Raw genomic sequence first — 15,497 nt, 5'->3', positions numbered from 1 at the left:
TTATGATAATTATATCATTTTCTTTTCAAGCTATTTATTGGTGCTTAGGGGTTCTCGAAACCAACCAAGAATATGCCATCGTTTGAGTGCATGCCTTCACCAACGCCAAATTTGCTGACCTTAGCTTCATCAGCACCACCGAACAATCATTATTGCTACCACCGTAACTACTACAATATCCAAACAAATTTTGATTTGATTCCAAGACATAATACATATTGTTGTAGTATTACACCAAATACTAAATATGTTAAGGGATATTTTGTGTATTTCACCAAATATAATTTCCTTCAAATTTTTTGTCATGTTAGCCTTGATTGTTTTGACTATATTTAATGCAACTGCTTTGCCTGTTCAAACCCAATTCAGCCAATTTGTTTCAACTTTTAACATATTCACATAACTTCTACAGTTATAAAACACTGACTTTTACCAAATTCTTTGCCTGTCTTCTCATTATCACCTTTGTTTTGTAAAGTTCATTTGTTCTGATTGGAACTTTATTTGATTTAGTATTTAATAATTGGAATTTTGATGTTTGAAGAGGTGAAAGATGATATTGACCTTCCATAATTTCAGAAAATGTAATGGTACTTGACTAAATTACCCTTTATTGATGTTCTTATTCAGCAAAAAAATATTATTTTTTTTGTCAGCATAAAAAAATATTATTTAACTTAGTGGAGGTATTACTATTAAGAGTAAAAAATATATTTTTAAAAAACAATATATTCCTTTTTAAATAAATGACTAATACTTTTGTAACATGTAGAATAGAAATTAAATTCAGTAAGAAGCTCTACTTTCAAACAGTTGCTCAACTTCAAATATGAAAATATAGTATTAGTTATAATTCTTTGCAAGACATTAAAGTAAATGTCCTAAAGCACTATGTTGCATTTGGGGGCCTGTGATAACTGAATATAATTGCTCTCATTTGTTTGGTACAAGAAGTTGCCTCGACTATTAAGAAACCACGCAAAACTTTTATTTTCTTGATGCATCAGGGATTCAGAACGAAGTAGCCTTACATAATAAGTAAGGGTGTATTATGAAACATATCACTATTTGATCATCGACCCAATAAAAAGAATATTTTTACCTATCAATTGTTTCATTCTAATCTATAAAATATTAAAAACAACTTGTCTACTAACATTAGAATTTAGAAATGCATATTGAAAAAGTAGTTAAGATTAAAAAAAATGCTTTAATTGCGGGTCAAACAAATGTCCAAATCAGAAGTCTTGAGTCACATTTATTTATGAGTGACATAAAGTTAGTTGAGAGACTTAAAAAATTGGGACTAATGCAATTATAGGGCACCATCACCTTGTCGTGCTATATAGTATATACATATATCCATGGTCCTTCTTAAGTTGTTGGATCCATTCATAATTGGTGTTATCGGTGACTCCTATCATCTATGATCTGTCTCACGTGCATGGCAAGACAATTTTTAAATATTTTTGATAAAAAAAAGTTAAATTTAAGTGAATTGTCAGTAAAATATTTTTTAAAAAAGAAAAGAGTAAACTCGTTTTAATAATCAAGATTATAAACTAACGGGAGTTCAATTTAATGGTGGAATATCAAAAATATAATTATTTGAAAATTATTTTAATACATTGGAGCATTGGAGCAGTCATTGACAGACCTGGACATTTGTTTCTGCTTCTTTGTCGTCGTCTCAAATCCGCTTTGATCGTTGTCCTCATTGTCGGAGGTGAGAGGCGGTGGAGGACGTGGTCGGCGGTGTGGCGATGGATGTAGAAGCCAGAGAGAAAGGGAATCAAGAGGAACTAATCGATGATGATGATGATTCTCAGTGTTTTTTTTTTCTTACTTTTTTAATTATTTTATCCATTTCTCACTTATAATAATTTCTAAAATTTCAAAACTCAAAGCAAGATTGAAATTGGATTTAATTTTTAATAATTTTAAAATTGAAAATAAAAAATCACCCCAACTAAATCTAAGAGAATTTTCATTCTACCAATTTAGGATTCTTGAGAAAGTACAAATTTTTTACCTACCAAACACCCCTTAAAAACACACACATATATATATATGCTTTTGATTGTAAATTCTTGAAATCTAATTAATTCTTATAGATAAAAAAATCTAACTCACCCCTAAAATTATATGAACAGTAAAAAGGGTAATAAATGGATAACAAAATCACACAAAAACTACCAAACAACACACATGATAATAATTAATAACTATTCCGTGTTTTGTTAAAATTTCCATTCAAAAAGTTTGAAGGTAACTTCTGTAACTGAATTTCTACAACAAACGCGGTAAAAAGATGGCGTGTTTTAATAATTATTCCATAGAAACTGCTGATGGTTTGTGTTAGAAATTCCACCAAGTTTTTTTTTCTCCCACTACGAATTTTACTTTATTTTATGATATAAAAGAAAGAGTCATAAATTCTGAAGTGGTAAAAATAACGAGACTTTTTCCTCAGTGGAACAAACCTCAGAAAAAGGTCTTCTCTTCTCTCTTTCCCTCACTCTCAGAATCTCACGGTACTAAGCTCCGAGTTCTTGCTTTTAATTTGTCTTTTTAATTTTGTAAGTTCACTATGATAAATCCTGAACCTTTCTGCTCTCATGCAATTTTTATTTTTTATTTTTTCAGTTTATGCTTTTTTTTTTTTTTTTTTGCGGTTGATTGTGTATGATTTCGAGCTTAATTTGGCCATTGGAGTATATGGGTATTGATTGATTGAAACCCCATTTGAAAAAAAATTGTGCTTTATTGACAAGTTCTTTGTTTTCTTCTTAATTTTCAATTGGGGGTTGGTTACGCCTTCTCTCTACTGTTACTGTCTCCGAGGTTATGATTCATGATAAGTTCTCTTTGCATCATGCATGAATTTTGTTATTCCTTTATTCACCTTTGATAAAAAAAAATCCTTTAAGGAAAAACTTGATTTCATTTCAATTTGTTTATTATGATGAATATGCAGAGTATTTCCCCCCCTATTGTTACTGTTGGACCTAATTCCATAACTGTTCTTTGCTGTGCTGATGGCCGGATATATGGCTTTTTTGTCTGAGCAAATTGTTGTGTTGGGTAATTTTACACTGATTTCTAGCATCTGGTTTAACGGGTTCATTCAATTGATGATTTGCACTTTGTGATCTGATTGTGAAATTAGGGGTGCTTGCAACACAATTTCTATTGGTTAAAGTTTGTTGAAATTCACAGGATTACTAGTGAAAGTCATTACATGGAAGGTGAGACCAGCATCATTTTGTGAGCCCAATAAATTTCCATTGATAGTAAAAAATGTGTCAAAGGATGGGTTGCTATCATTTCCCTCATCAAATTTGTTCTAGTGTTTCATAATTTGATCCAAAGATATGACACTGTAGCAAAAGCTTCTCTGTTCATGGTAGTCTTGACTCTTGACTTGTCCTTGGTCCAAATTTAAGTAATAGGATGGTTTGATGTGCTTTTATGTATATACATAGCCATCACTCACTTTTGGCAAGATAACCTGTTCTTGTGTGTTACTAAGTTGGTGGTGGTTTAGGATACACATGGATACTAGCATAGCCAATTGGCCTATTGAATCTTCATGTCTTTTTGATTAAATAACTCTTTTTTATTTCTGATTATGTGTGAGTATATTTGACAAAAAACGAAAGTTGAATTTTGGTGCAGATTTTACAAATTAAATATTGTTTAAAAGAAAGATGTCAAGTGGAGCAACACACTGGTGTTATGCATGCAGACAGCCAATTGTGCTTGATGGGAGAGATCCTGTTTGCCCTTACTGTGATGGAGGATTTGTGCAAGAACTTGACGAGTTGCGAGGAATTGCACCCAACCATAACCATACCTTTTCGTCACAGTCAGGAGACTTTCATCAAATGCCTGACATTTTCGATGCTATACATGCTTTTATGGGGCAGAGAGGTTCTGACCAGAGATTTGGGCTTATGGACGCCGTTGATAATTTCATGAGGCATAGAATGGCCGGAAGAAACTCAAACTTTGATGTTAGAGGGAGGTCTGGTTCTCTCCCAGTTCCTGAACAGAGTTGGGGCGTTTATAGTTCCGGTCCTTATTTAATATTTCACGGTCAAGTTCCTGGATTCACCTTGTCTGCTGGCAGCCCAAGAGGTGGTCCTAGGCGTGTTGATTTTGGTGACTACTTTATGGGTCCTGGACTGGAAGAACTTATTGAGCAACTCACCATGAATGATCAGCGTGGTCCAGCCCCAGCTGCACGATCTTCAATTGATGCAATGCCTACTATTAAGATAACACAGGCGCATCTTCGCTCGGATTCACACTGTCCAGTTTGTAAGGAAAAATTTGAATTGGGCACTGAAGCCAGAGAGATGCCATGCAACCATATTTACCATTCTGACTGTATTGTTCCTTGGTTGGTTCAGCATAACTCATGTCCTGTTTGCCGTGTTGAGCTGCCACCTCAAGGACAGGCTAGTTCCCGTGGTACTCGAAGTTGGGGAGGAAGGAATGCCAGCAACAGCAGCAGCAGTGGCAGCAATGATAGCTCCAGGGGCAGAGAGAACAGCCATCAGAACCATGGAAGGAGAAATCCATTTTCATTTTTGTGGCCATTCCGCTCGTCTAACTCGAACAATAATCATTATTCTGAGACTGGGGGAAGCAGCTCTTCAACCACTCCTGACCAGAATAATGGAACAAGTTATAGCGGTTGGCCCTTTGATCGCTAAAAGTATCCTTTCTTCTCCTGGATAAGTACAATTTGCTGTCTAATAATGCTTGTAATTTAAAATGCCAAGGAAAGAGTTTATTAGTGTTGTATTTTAAACTTAAGCTCATGTAAGGAAGATAGAAGTTTCTTAAAATCTTTGTACATGAAATTGCCTGGTTTGTTGAATCTCTTTGAAACTTTAATGCCGCACCTGTCATTATTCAATTTGATTGTATCTTGCTGCTTAGTTGGTTTGTTTGGTTCCTTTGGGGTCTTGGCAGCAAGCACAATATGCTAAAGACTAAAGAGAGTGAATTTGGTTTGTTAGATGAATCTTTTAGCCAGTGAATGTGAATTGCCTGATCACAGATTAAGGTTGCTTCCTGAGATAACTGCATCATCAAGCTTATGGAGTGCACTTTTGAGAATGGTGTCAAGCTAATTCTCTTTTCTGTTTGTTAGCATGGTTCTTTCAAAACTCATTAGTGAGGTCTAGCAATGGAAGCCTTTAGAAAATACTTGGGTTGAGTTATGGCCAAAATACTATGGGAAATTTATAGGAATTTTGCCATACAATTTAATGTTTACATGTCCCTGCTCCCATCAGTCCCATGCCATGATGACTTATTGTCTTTTTGGTTTATCTCGAACAAAAGTTGAGAAAAAGTAAGATTTTACGTAGTCAAAGATTGTACATTGCATCCATCGACATTATTCTGATGTATATCGAAATTAATCGTAGTCAAAGATTTTATATTAGAATGCGTCTCACAATGACTATAGTCATAAATACACAAGCACTTAAATGTTGTACGTTTTAAAGTCCTAGTTTGCTAACCCACCCATCAACAGCCTAAATAGGAAATTCATAGCATTGATTGGCCATGTAGATTGTGTGAAAGTTGGCAGCATAAAGAGATTCAAAACCCTTGATAGCAGATAGTTTCAAAGCTTAAATTAATGGAAAAATTAGTTTAAATTGTTACAATTATCCATTTTGAAAATGTAAAAATTGATTAGTTTCATCTTAAGGCATCCTATTGCTGTGAGAACTTCGACTTACACGATGTAATATGTAGTGTATTGGAATTTTATTTAATTTTGTAATGAAACACGGAGATAGTCACCGGATTGAGTCTATATATGGAAGAGTAGGAATGTAGCCTAGAGTCCTAGACTCAGATGAATGTGTGTTTTCTTGTGTCCAGATAATCATAGATGAATGATAACGATCAACAAGAAAACATATCAACAAGAGTGGGGGCCAACTTGGCAACTTCTAATATTTATGTATTTATTTATTTTTAACTTGCTTTATTTGACTTTTTCATTTAGATAAAAGTTAAAATTATTGTAGTTAAGTTTCTTTATACATCATATATCATATTTAAAATTTATAAATAAAATAAAGTAATAAGAATCAAAAAGTATTTTATTATATTTATGAAAAAAATAATAACCTGTCTAATAAAATAAATATTATATTTAATTGACATTACAAAACTTAAACTAGAGAAAATTTATTTTTTATGAAACATTAAATATAATTTTAAAAATAAAATAAAGAAAAGCAGGAAGAGGGAATATCATTCATTTCTTGTTTTTAGTTTACATAACAATAACATGATGGATTGTGATTTTTATTTGTGTTAATAACTAAAAAATAAATTTAATTAACAAAAAAATATTCAACATGAAGATAAGTTAACAAAAGATATTTTGGGTAATTAAGGTTATAATCAACTAAAAGAAAAGGTAGATAAATAGATGAGTGTTCACGCTTGTTTTCAAATCATATGAAGTGTCACTATGAGCTAGTAAAGTAAACATAGAAGTTGAACTATCGAAACATTACATTATTTTCAAATTTTAACTTATTTAACTGAAGATTTTTTATGTTTGTTTTTAGTTTTTCATTTTATGGTTAAAGCTATAATTACTATTTTATTAAATAAAAATAAATTTTCTCAATTTTTTTTTATAAAAATTTAATTATCCATTTACTTCGTATAATTTTCAAATTTAATTCGTTTAGTCCCTATAATTAATTAGTAAATTTTTTAGTCCCTTCACATTTATATTTTTATTCTCAAAAGTTCTTAATCATTAAAAAAATTTAACTAATGAAATAAAAAATATTAACTACAAAAATCTTTTAGAAATTCAAATGTAAACTTCATGTATTAAATTTTTTTTTTCATTAAACTGAAATTTAAAAATTTATTTATTAACTATAACGATTAAAAGTAATAAATTTAAAATTATAAAAATTAAATGAGTAAGTTTTATAAATATACTCATTAACGAAAATAAAGTGTTAATAATTAACCAGTATCTTTATCATGATCTTGCTTTTGTGATTTTGTCATGTACACAGAAAAACAAAAGGTGGGACCCTGTTGGCATGCATGCATTAATTACCACGCCTAGGAGTCACAAGCAGCATAATTCTCTGGCACCAAAGGTTTGTATATCTGTCACAAAAAATACAAACAACAAGAAGGGTCGCATATCAAGAGGTACTACATATACTTTTTTTTCTCCTGATCATTGTTCTTTTTAATGGTTAAATAATTAAAATAATAAAACATTTGTTGTGAAAATTATAGGAGAATTTAAAAATAGTTACAAATAATATAATTTATGTATTTCAATAAAAATCCTTTTTTCTTTTAATTATTTAGTTATTGTTCTAAGAGTATTGGTTGATATTTGTCTTTTTTTTATATACCAATGGTTATTTTTGCATTGAAAAATATTACTTGGACAATCTTAAGTTATTTACAACAAGAAGCGTTGCATATCAAGAGTTACTGCATATACTTTCTTTTCTGATCATTGTTCTTTTGTAATGGTTAAAGAATTAAAATAATAAAATATTTATTGTGAAAATTATAGGAGAATTTAAAAATAATTGCAAACAATATAATTTTTTGTATTTTAATAAAAATATTTTTTCCTTTAGTTATTTAGCTAGTGTTCTAAGAGTATTGGTTGATATTTGTTTTTTTATATATTAATGGTTCTTTTTGCATTGAAAAATATTTCTTGGACAATCTAAGTTATTTATAATTTGAGAGAGAAAGAAAGAAATGAGAGATAAATGATTGATTTAATTGGTGGTGTATATTGTAATAAGAAAAAAAAGAATTTTTAATTGAGTGTTTGAAATTTTTGGTTTTCAAAATATAATCACTTTTTTGCATTTGATGTGGCACTCTCGGGGTATTGTTGTCCTCAAAACCCCTTAACCCTACGGGAATTTTTTTTTTATAGATGAAAAGTAGTAAAAAATAAAAAAGTAAGGTAATGGACAAATTATGCTTTTCTTTTTATTACGTTATTTATTATATGAACTTATAGACACATTAAACTGATGAGTAGCCAGGTAAATGATAGATTCTCCACACACTGCGCAATACGCATGTTAAAAAGTTGGATCGCTACTAATTGAGTTTTAAAATCACTGGCTATTTTTATATTTTCCTATTGATATTTAGGAAAGAAGGTTGGACTTTGAGATGATAAAAGAAATAATTACTCTCTGATCCACGTTTTCTTCATTTTATTTTCATGTTAATTTCAAATGAATTCACAAAAGATTAATTTCATGTTATAGATTAGAATATATAATTTGAATATGCCCTTGTAATATTCTCTCTTCCTTTGATGTGTTTTCACACATTATTTCTGCAACTAGCTAGCCATTCAATAAAGTGGATATTCTCATATCACTGGTTAATTGTGTCAATGTCAACTGTTAGATTTGGCTACTCTCATATATTGCTATACAATGAAGCTGGGGCAGACTTAACAGGGGAAGGACATGCAGGCTCTAATCAAACCACACTACTTTTTATCATATATATGAAATTATTGGGATATTTGTAGTACTTTTGGCTATGGAAAATTATTGGAGACAAAATGGACAGTTCACATGCTCTACTCTACACAACCCTTTTTGTATTCTTTTATAATAAGAAAATTAGAGAGGGAAAAAAAAAAGTTAAAGGATTCACCTAGCAAACAAAATAGAGCCAACTGTGACGCTGCCAACTTGGACTAAACTTTGAGTACTTAGTTATCTTTGGAAGCCAACACCTAGCTAGCCGCTAGCCACAAGTGCATAAAGAAAAACCAAGATATCTTGTCACATTAATTTGTGTCTTTATTTATTGTTGTTATTCTTCTTCACTTTGAGTTTGTGATTGTGTTTGATCTCTAATCAATTTGACACCTAGCAGGCTCACTACCACCAGTTATTGCATCCATATTGGGGTGGGATTTCAGACCAAAATCCAAATGATTTTGATAGTGAAACGATGCAAAGAATGGAACTAAAAGTAGGGAGTGACGGCAAAATTTTAACCCCACTTGTTGGTGCTTACAAGATAAGGTAAAAGTGAATGATTCAATGAACGTAGTTTGAAGGTCTAAAGGAACAAAATGGAATAACATGTACACGACCTTTTCTCCAAAGTTACCCCCTTAACTTTTGCATAATAAAATATACTAAGGTCTGTTTGCATAAGTTTCTTTATAAAAATGAAATAAGTTTATCTCAAGCAAGCTAAAACTAGTGAGAATCTAAATAATTTTAAACAGTTTGATTTTAACTTATACATAAGTTAATGGAAAAGCTTATTTTATTTTTATTACTTTTTTCTTCTGAGTATTTACGAAGAAATTTATCTAAATAAAGCCTTAAATTAAATAATAACCGATAACTGAAAACAGAAACATAAAATGTGGAAAAAAAATAGCCGTATGACTTTTTCAAAGGTGCTGCAATCTCTCAATTAATTCAGAAGGAACTAGGAATCTTGAACATCCAAGCAGTAGCAATAGGGTTATCCTCCCTCCTGGAACTAATTAATTGAGGTAGCTTCAACAATGAAGATGAATTTGAGTTCCTATCAGACCAGGACATTGCAGCAGAAACAACTCCAAAAAGTAACAACACTGTCAATGACAAAAACTTGCTATGTCAAAACTTAAAACTACTTTTCAAGAAACAACTAGGACTTGCACATGTTTGTTGTATTAAAGATTAACATAACATGATCATGAAAAAAATGAGCAATCAACACATGCAAACATGCAGGGTTACACATATTAGCTATACCTCCATACGTTCAGCAAAGTCCAGGGCCTTAAAAATTATTTCTGGGACCGACAGTGAGAGTATAAGTGGTGAAGTAAGCGTGTACGGCAGAGGCCTATTGGGAGATCAAGCACTGAAAATCAACATGATGAAACAATAAAGAAGTAGAAGACTTGGATTTCATTTCATAATTAAAAAATACAAAGTAGAATCATGCCAATTCCTAGCATTTCAACTGTTCAATATACTTATTTGCTGAAGCTGAATACAAAAAGGTACAACTCACATTCATAAGTTGATTGTATCAAATTTCAGTATTAGCTTTTAATCGAAAGATAAGAAAGAAAATGAAAAAATCTTAACACTTTAGCAAGACGGATGAAGAAACCTTATGAAGGGGAGTCGATTTTTTTTCCCTTTATAATTATTTAGATGTCCAACTTTTAATAGTAATTAGAATAGTAATTAGAATTTAACTTGGAGGACAGAGATTGTCAGAAAGTGGGTCTTTTATGAGTTTAACTCATCTCTACAGAGATTCTAACATCTAAGCTTCACTTGCGAGCAGTCTCACCTTGAATTACCTTAAAAACAAAGGGCATGTCTTAGTATTTCCATGAAGAGTGATATGTGATAAACATTGTTGAAATCTAGTAACTAACATGATACTCATACATTCAATGTTGTAATACACAAAATGGTTTCCATAAACAGGTTCATATTATATCATATAAGATTGCAATAATATATATTAGTTATTTACATGTTACAAATGAAACAACTTTATTCTCCAATGTGGAGGGCAATATCACTCTAAACACATCCCTGTTTAGTCAGAATTTGCTTACAAGAGCCTGCTAAGCCAGTTGGAAGGAAGCAAACCGTTTAAAAGTTATTCAAAGTGACAGTATCCAAGTTAATTAAGTTAAAAAAATTAACATATGCATGCTCCCGTGGGAACACTCACATGCAGATCAAGAAGAAACACAAAACATTGGTAGTAGAAAAAAAAAATATAAAGAGCAAAAAATGGCGCAACTTGGTGCCAGCAACCAGTATTAACACAAGGAAAAAATGAACTTACAGATGAGACACTAAAAATGAATAAAAAATTATAAGAACCAAAATAGAAAATAAAATTTAGGAGAATTTAAATAAAATTTTAGAAACCAAAAAACATTCAAATATTATATTAATTAGCTACAAGTTTATAAGTTAAATATATAATTCTAATTCCAATAAGATAAAATTCCTAAATAAAAAAATAATATCAAACCAAATTTTCCCCACAAAATCAAAACCATTATTAACACTAGTAGATTAGGCAGAATGTGTACAGTGGTTAGATATCCTGTGTTTCACAAGTTGTGGAAATAATGTATTTAATAGAAAATTAATAATATATCAATATCGTCCACACATTCGTATTGTACGGAAGAACATTGTGTATCATATTCATAGTTACGGTCTCTCTTGTAGCTCGCCATGCATTAAAAAATGACCACTGAAAAGGTTTAAGTGGATCCATTTCGATTAAAAAAACTATTTGAGTGGGGTCTGTAGAATTTGGACAGTTGGGAGAAATGGGATTTCGTCACAAGTAAAAAATCGATGATATTCAGTGCATTTAATTCAACCTTCCCTAGGTGACTCATTAATTTTTACTGAGTTGACATGATTTAATTTGTTATTTTTAAAATATCATTCATTAAAACTTGTTATCATAAATAAAAAATTATTAAAAATTAAATTAAAATCAAATGAAAAATAGTTTATAAATAATAATATTAATTTTTTTTTGTTTATATGTAAATCCAGATAGAGCAATAACTTGAACTAGAGATCCCTTAACACGGATTTATTTAAATTTGGTTAGCTTAAAACGGTATCCATTTTAGAAATTAATCACCCATCCCTTATTCTTACAGTTTATTATTCGACACAAGTTGTTCATTAACGCGTTAGACCCATAACTTCTACTAATATAAATATAAATTTGCGGCATAATTTGTGTTTTGTGTGATGAGTGGCGGGTTAGAACTTAGAATGTATAATTTGCATGTTCCAGCCACTGAAAGCTTACCGCCAACAATCAACTGTAGAATCATAAGAACCAACATCAAATCACACATATTCTGGGTCTTTCATTTTATTCATTCAACTTTCTCCCCTCATTTTACTGAGAAGGAGAAGAAACAAACTGTCTCGGTAAACTAAAAAGATCTTTCCCTTCAAATGGAGAACCCCACTCCCGGGAACCAGCAGCAGATGTCTCAGCAGAAGCTACTCCACCATCTTGCAATCCAGGCCTGGGAGCATTCATGCTCCTATTTGTGGGCACTGGTCTCATTGATGATTCAGCAACAACTCCTAAAGCATTTGAGTCATACATCTGAGCACTACTACTCCTTGAAAACGGTGAAAATCCTAGCCATAAACCATTCGACCTTGGTGAAGCTAAACTTCTGTCCAAGGACCAGTCTATGTTTGTATAATCAAACTGCACGGTCCCACCAGTGCTCCAGTCTACTGGAGAAGAAGCCCCTGATGAGCCTGCTGATCCTAGACCGGAAAAGAGTCCTAGAGAAGTAGCAGCAGCAAGTGGTGCAATTGCATCTGTTCTATTCCAAATTCTATTCCCTTGATGATCTACTGAATTGCTGCTGCCACCAACAAACTGTTGTTGAGGTTGATACTGAAGTTGGTGGTCCATTTGATTGGAATTGAGATAGTTTGGACTGAGGCTTCTAGTGCTAGGAGCATGAGATATAAAGCCATTATTAGATCTGACAGCATCTGGACTGTTAGTTGGATACCGACCAGCGGCTATTTCAGGAGGTGATGAGATCATGCTTGTGGCTGGAACTTGCTCTTCATTTACAGTCTGGGGCTGCTGCATCATGATTAATGGTTCCCTGGCTACTCCAGGTTGAAGGTTCTTAAAATCACCTCCAGCAGGCATATATTGTGCTTCGGACTTAGCAGGTTGGGGTGACATTTGCAACGGTGATGCCAGTGAATAAGAAATGGAAGGATTAGATTCTGCACTTGGCCACCTTTTATCAGCGGGTACAGTAGCCTGTTGGGGCTTTGCCCATTCAGACTTAGGTTGGATTCTCTTTAGAGGTTGCGTATTTCTATTGCTAGAATCTGAAGATACTCCAATCGTCAATGCAGCCTTTGTATAGTTAAAATCCTTGTCATCTTTTTTGGGTTGATTTGGTAAAGGAACAGGTTTTGTTTGTGGCCTTGAGTTCTGACTTGCAACTCCTGACTGCTTAACATTGTTAATAATAGGAGGATCACCAGTTTCCTCTGGTTTTGGTGGAGCAGACGGTGGATCAAGTTTGAACTCTCTCAAGGTCTCTGCAGCCCTATCAAGATCACCCTCACAATTAACAATCACTCTTTCGACCTCCTGTTTTGAGCAATCATACTTGGTTACCATGTCTGCAATCCGAGCAAGCTCACCTGATATGTCAATTTTCAAATTGCCCCTACCTATGTTTGTATCCTTGTTACCATCTGCATCTTCACCACCTTCAAACAGCCACGCTACTGATTCCTCCACCCTACCTTCATTTAATATCAGTGCCATTGTTGCCCTTTCATGAGAAAATCCCATTGCCACAAGCTGTTGAGAAAGTGCCTCAAGTTTCCTTGACATAAGATAACCAGTACACCTCTCATGCAATTCCTGTGCTCGCCTTTCCTTCTGCCGTTGATGTTTTCTCTCATTCTTCTGGCGGATTTTCTCTCGCTTGTCATTATCAGCTCCTGGTACTGATTCCGGTCGAACAGAAACATTAGAACTTTTCTCTTTATGTTCTTCGGACTCACCAGACCAACTACCATTGTTAGAAACAGAATCATACTCAACACCAGCAACCACTGAGCTGACAGGATGTTCATCTGTCTCATCTATGTTCCGAAAACGACCATTAGAATGTATTGGTGAGGTAGGTGTTGGTGACATGTCCAGAGTATGGAATGTTCCTAATAAGGGGTTATATGCACTGGCTGGAACTCCAGCTGCTACATTACCAGATCCTGTAGGCTTTGCAGAAGCCTTCTGAGCTTCCTTGCTAGGCTTCCTGTCTTTAGACTTGGATCGGGATGCAGGAGACATCCTTAATAGTCAATGGCCCTGTAACATTAAAAGAAAACAAGTTATAGTACATTGCATTTTAATTACCAAATCAATACAGGATTACATGCATCAACAAAACACAAACCTATTGACCAAATAATATTCTGTTCAACCCCCCACCCCCCCCCCCCCCCCCCCCCCAAAAAAAGAAAAAACAAATCTGTTCAAATGAGGACCATCATGTTTGTATAGATCCTTTGGCAAAGAAGCAGCAGCTTACAAGTTGGGGGAAACTTGAAAAAAAAACTAATGAGAATGAAAACTAACTTCCATTCTCTAGTTTAAAGTATAACACACTAGACACTGTGGGGAGGGAGGGGGGACAAATGAACAAAGGCAAAAAGAAATTGAACAAGCCAAAAAACAAGTACATGTTAAAATAATTAAACAAAACCAAACAGTATATCTTCCCCTTATAAAGAAGTTTTAATAAAAATCATTGAGGAATATGGGAAGAGGGAGGGGGAAGGATTTCCTGTCCATACACTTTAATACATTTTAAAAAGAGAATTTAATCACACAGTAACTTTTTTTACCAATGATGTCTAACTTCATTTATATATGCAGCAACAGAAATTTATACAATTACACACAACCAATCTGACAGCAAAAAGCAAGATCCCTCTCTACACTGGAATGGCACAGTATCAAAATTGAGAATGTTTCAGTTGAATTTACCAGAAGAATGCACACCACTTATTAAAAAGACAACTGAGAGCAGGTATCATACAGTCCAGTATCATTTTTAACAAAAGTTCAGCTATTCAATCGTGCCGAAATTTTCAAATAATCAACCGTAAGACAATAAGAAAACCACCATTCCGTGTTCTCCCATCCTCCACCATTCCACTTATACATTAATCAACACAGTAAATGAAAGAAAGATTTTCATATTCCTCAAAGGTCATGACATGATTGGTGACTCCGCCAAATTTTCACACGATCACCCCACCCCTAACAAAAAATCCAAATTCTAGAGAACCAACCATGACCCCACAATCCCCCATAACACTGATATGTGATACGTCTATCCAAACACCAAAAAAATCCACTTTCTGGCAAAAAAAAAAATCCCCAATGGCCACTCAGTACAAAAAATCTATAATCACACACATCCTATTCAAAATTATTTATAAAAGAAACGCAATCAAGGTTAAAATTACAAGAATCAGCACGCTATTCCCTCTATAGGATCCGTGATATTCATACTTCCCCAATCCAAACAGACCCGAAATCCCCAAATCCCACAAAAAGGAAAAATGCGGAATTCGAATTGCCGAATTCCGCGAGAGAGGATCATAGCTGCGGTTTGAGATTGAAAGAAAGAGAGAGAAAAAGCGAAAAATGGGAACACAAAGAAGAAGAACCAACCTGGGGTTCCGAAAATGGGAGCGTTGATGACGATGATGGTGACGGAAGGATCGCTGTTGAATGGCGAAATCGTTGGAGAGAGAGAGAACGAAGATAAATAAAAAGAGAGATAGGTTTTTCGAGGCTCAGACTGAATTTGACAGAATTAGGGTTTTGAAGAAACAGAGATC

At 33.3% G+C, this 15,497-nt stretch overlaps 2 protein-coding genes across 8 annotated transcripts; one reads left to right on the top strand and one right to left on the bottom strand.

Moving 5' to 3' along the window:
- The first annotated feature begins 2,392 nt into the window (after positions 1 to 2,392).
- On the top strand, positions 2,393 to 4,966 carry LOC114384762 (probable E3 ubiquitin-protein ligase RHC1A). 7 transcript variants are annotated; one of them, XM_028344546.1, is made up of 3 exons: positions 2,434 to 2,534; positions 3,170 to 3,248; positions 3,679 to 4,966. In XM_028344546.1, the coding sequence occupies exon 3, from the start codon at positions 3,711 to 3,713 to the stop codon at positions 4,719 to 4,721; it is 1,011 nt and encodes a 336-aa protein (XP_028200347.1). In that variant the 5' UTR covers positions 2,434 to 2,534; positions 3,170 to 3,248; positions 3,679 to 3,710; the 3' UTR covers positions 4,722 to 4,966. The 7 variants fall into 7 exon arrangements, with proteins under 7 accessions (XP_028200348.1, XP_028200341.1, XP_028200347.1 ...); XM_028344544.1 differs by having other exon boundaries at positions 3,170 to 3,406; XM_028344543.1 differs by having other exon boundaries at positions 2,439 to 2,579.
- A 6,867-nt stretch (positions 4,967 to 11,833) lies between these two features.
- Positions 11,834 to 15,497, bottom strand: LOC114384891. Its single transcript, XM_028344717.1, has 2 exons — positions 15,328 to 15,497; positions 11,834 to 13,953 (listed from the first exon to the last, which is right to left on the bottom strand). Exon 2 carries the CDS (start codon positions 13,933 to 13,935, stop codon positions 11,983 to 11,985), a length of 1,953 nt encoding a protein of 650 aa, XP_028200518.1. The 5' UTR covers positions 13,936 to 13,953; positions 15,328 to 15,497; the 3' UTR covers positions 11,834 to 11,982.

The sequence above is a fragment of the Glycine soja genome, chromosome 14 (assembly GCF_004193775.1).
Source record: "Glycine soja cultivar W05 chromosome 14, ASM419377v2, whole genome shotgun sequence".
NCBI classification, from domain to species: domain Eukaryota; kingdom Viridiplantae; phylum Streptophyta; class Magnoliopsida; order Fabales; family Fabaceae; genus Glycine; species Glycine soja.
The sequence above is the reverse complement of the archived record's forward strand: the minus strand, read 5'-3'. Positions and strand labels throughout refer to the sequence as shown.

Excerpts from the sequence above, each read along its gene's own strand:
- LOC114384762 (XM_028344547.1), top strand. The coding sequence starts at position 3,711 with ATGTCAAGTGGAGCAACACACTGGTGTTATGCATGCAGACAGCCAATT.
- LOC114384891 (XM_028344717.1), bottom strand. The coding sequence starts at position 13,935 with ATGTCTCCTGCATCCCGATCCAAGTCTAAAGACAGGAAGCCTAGCAAG.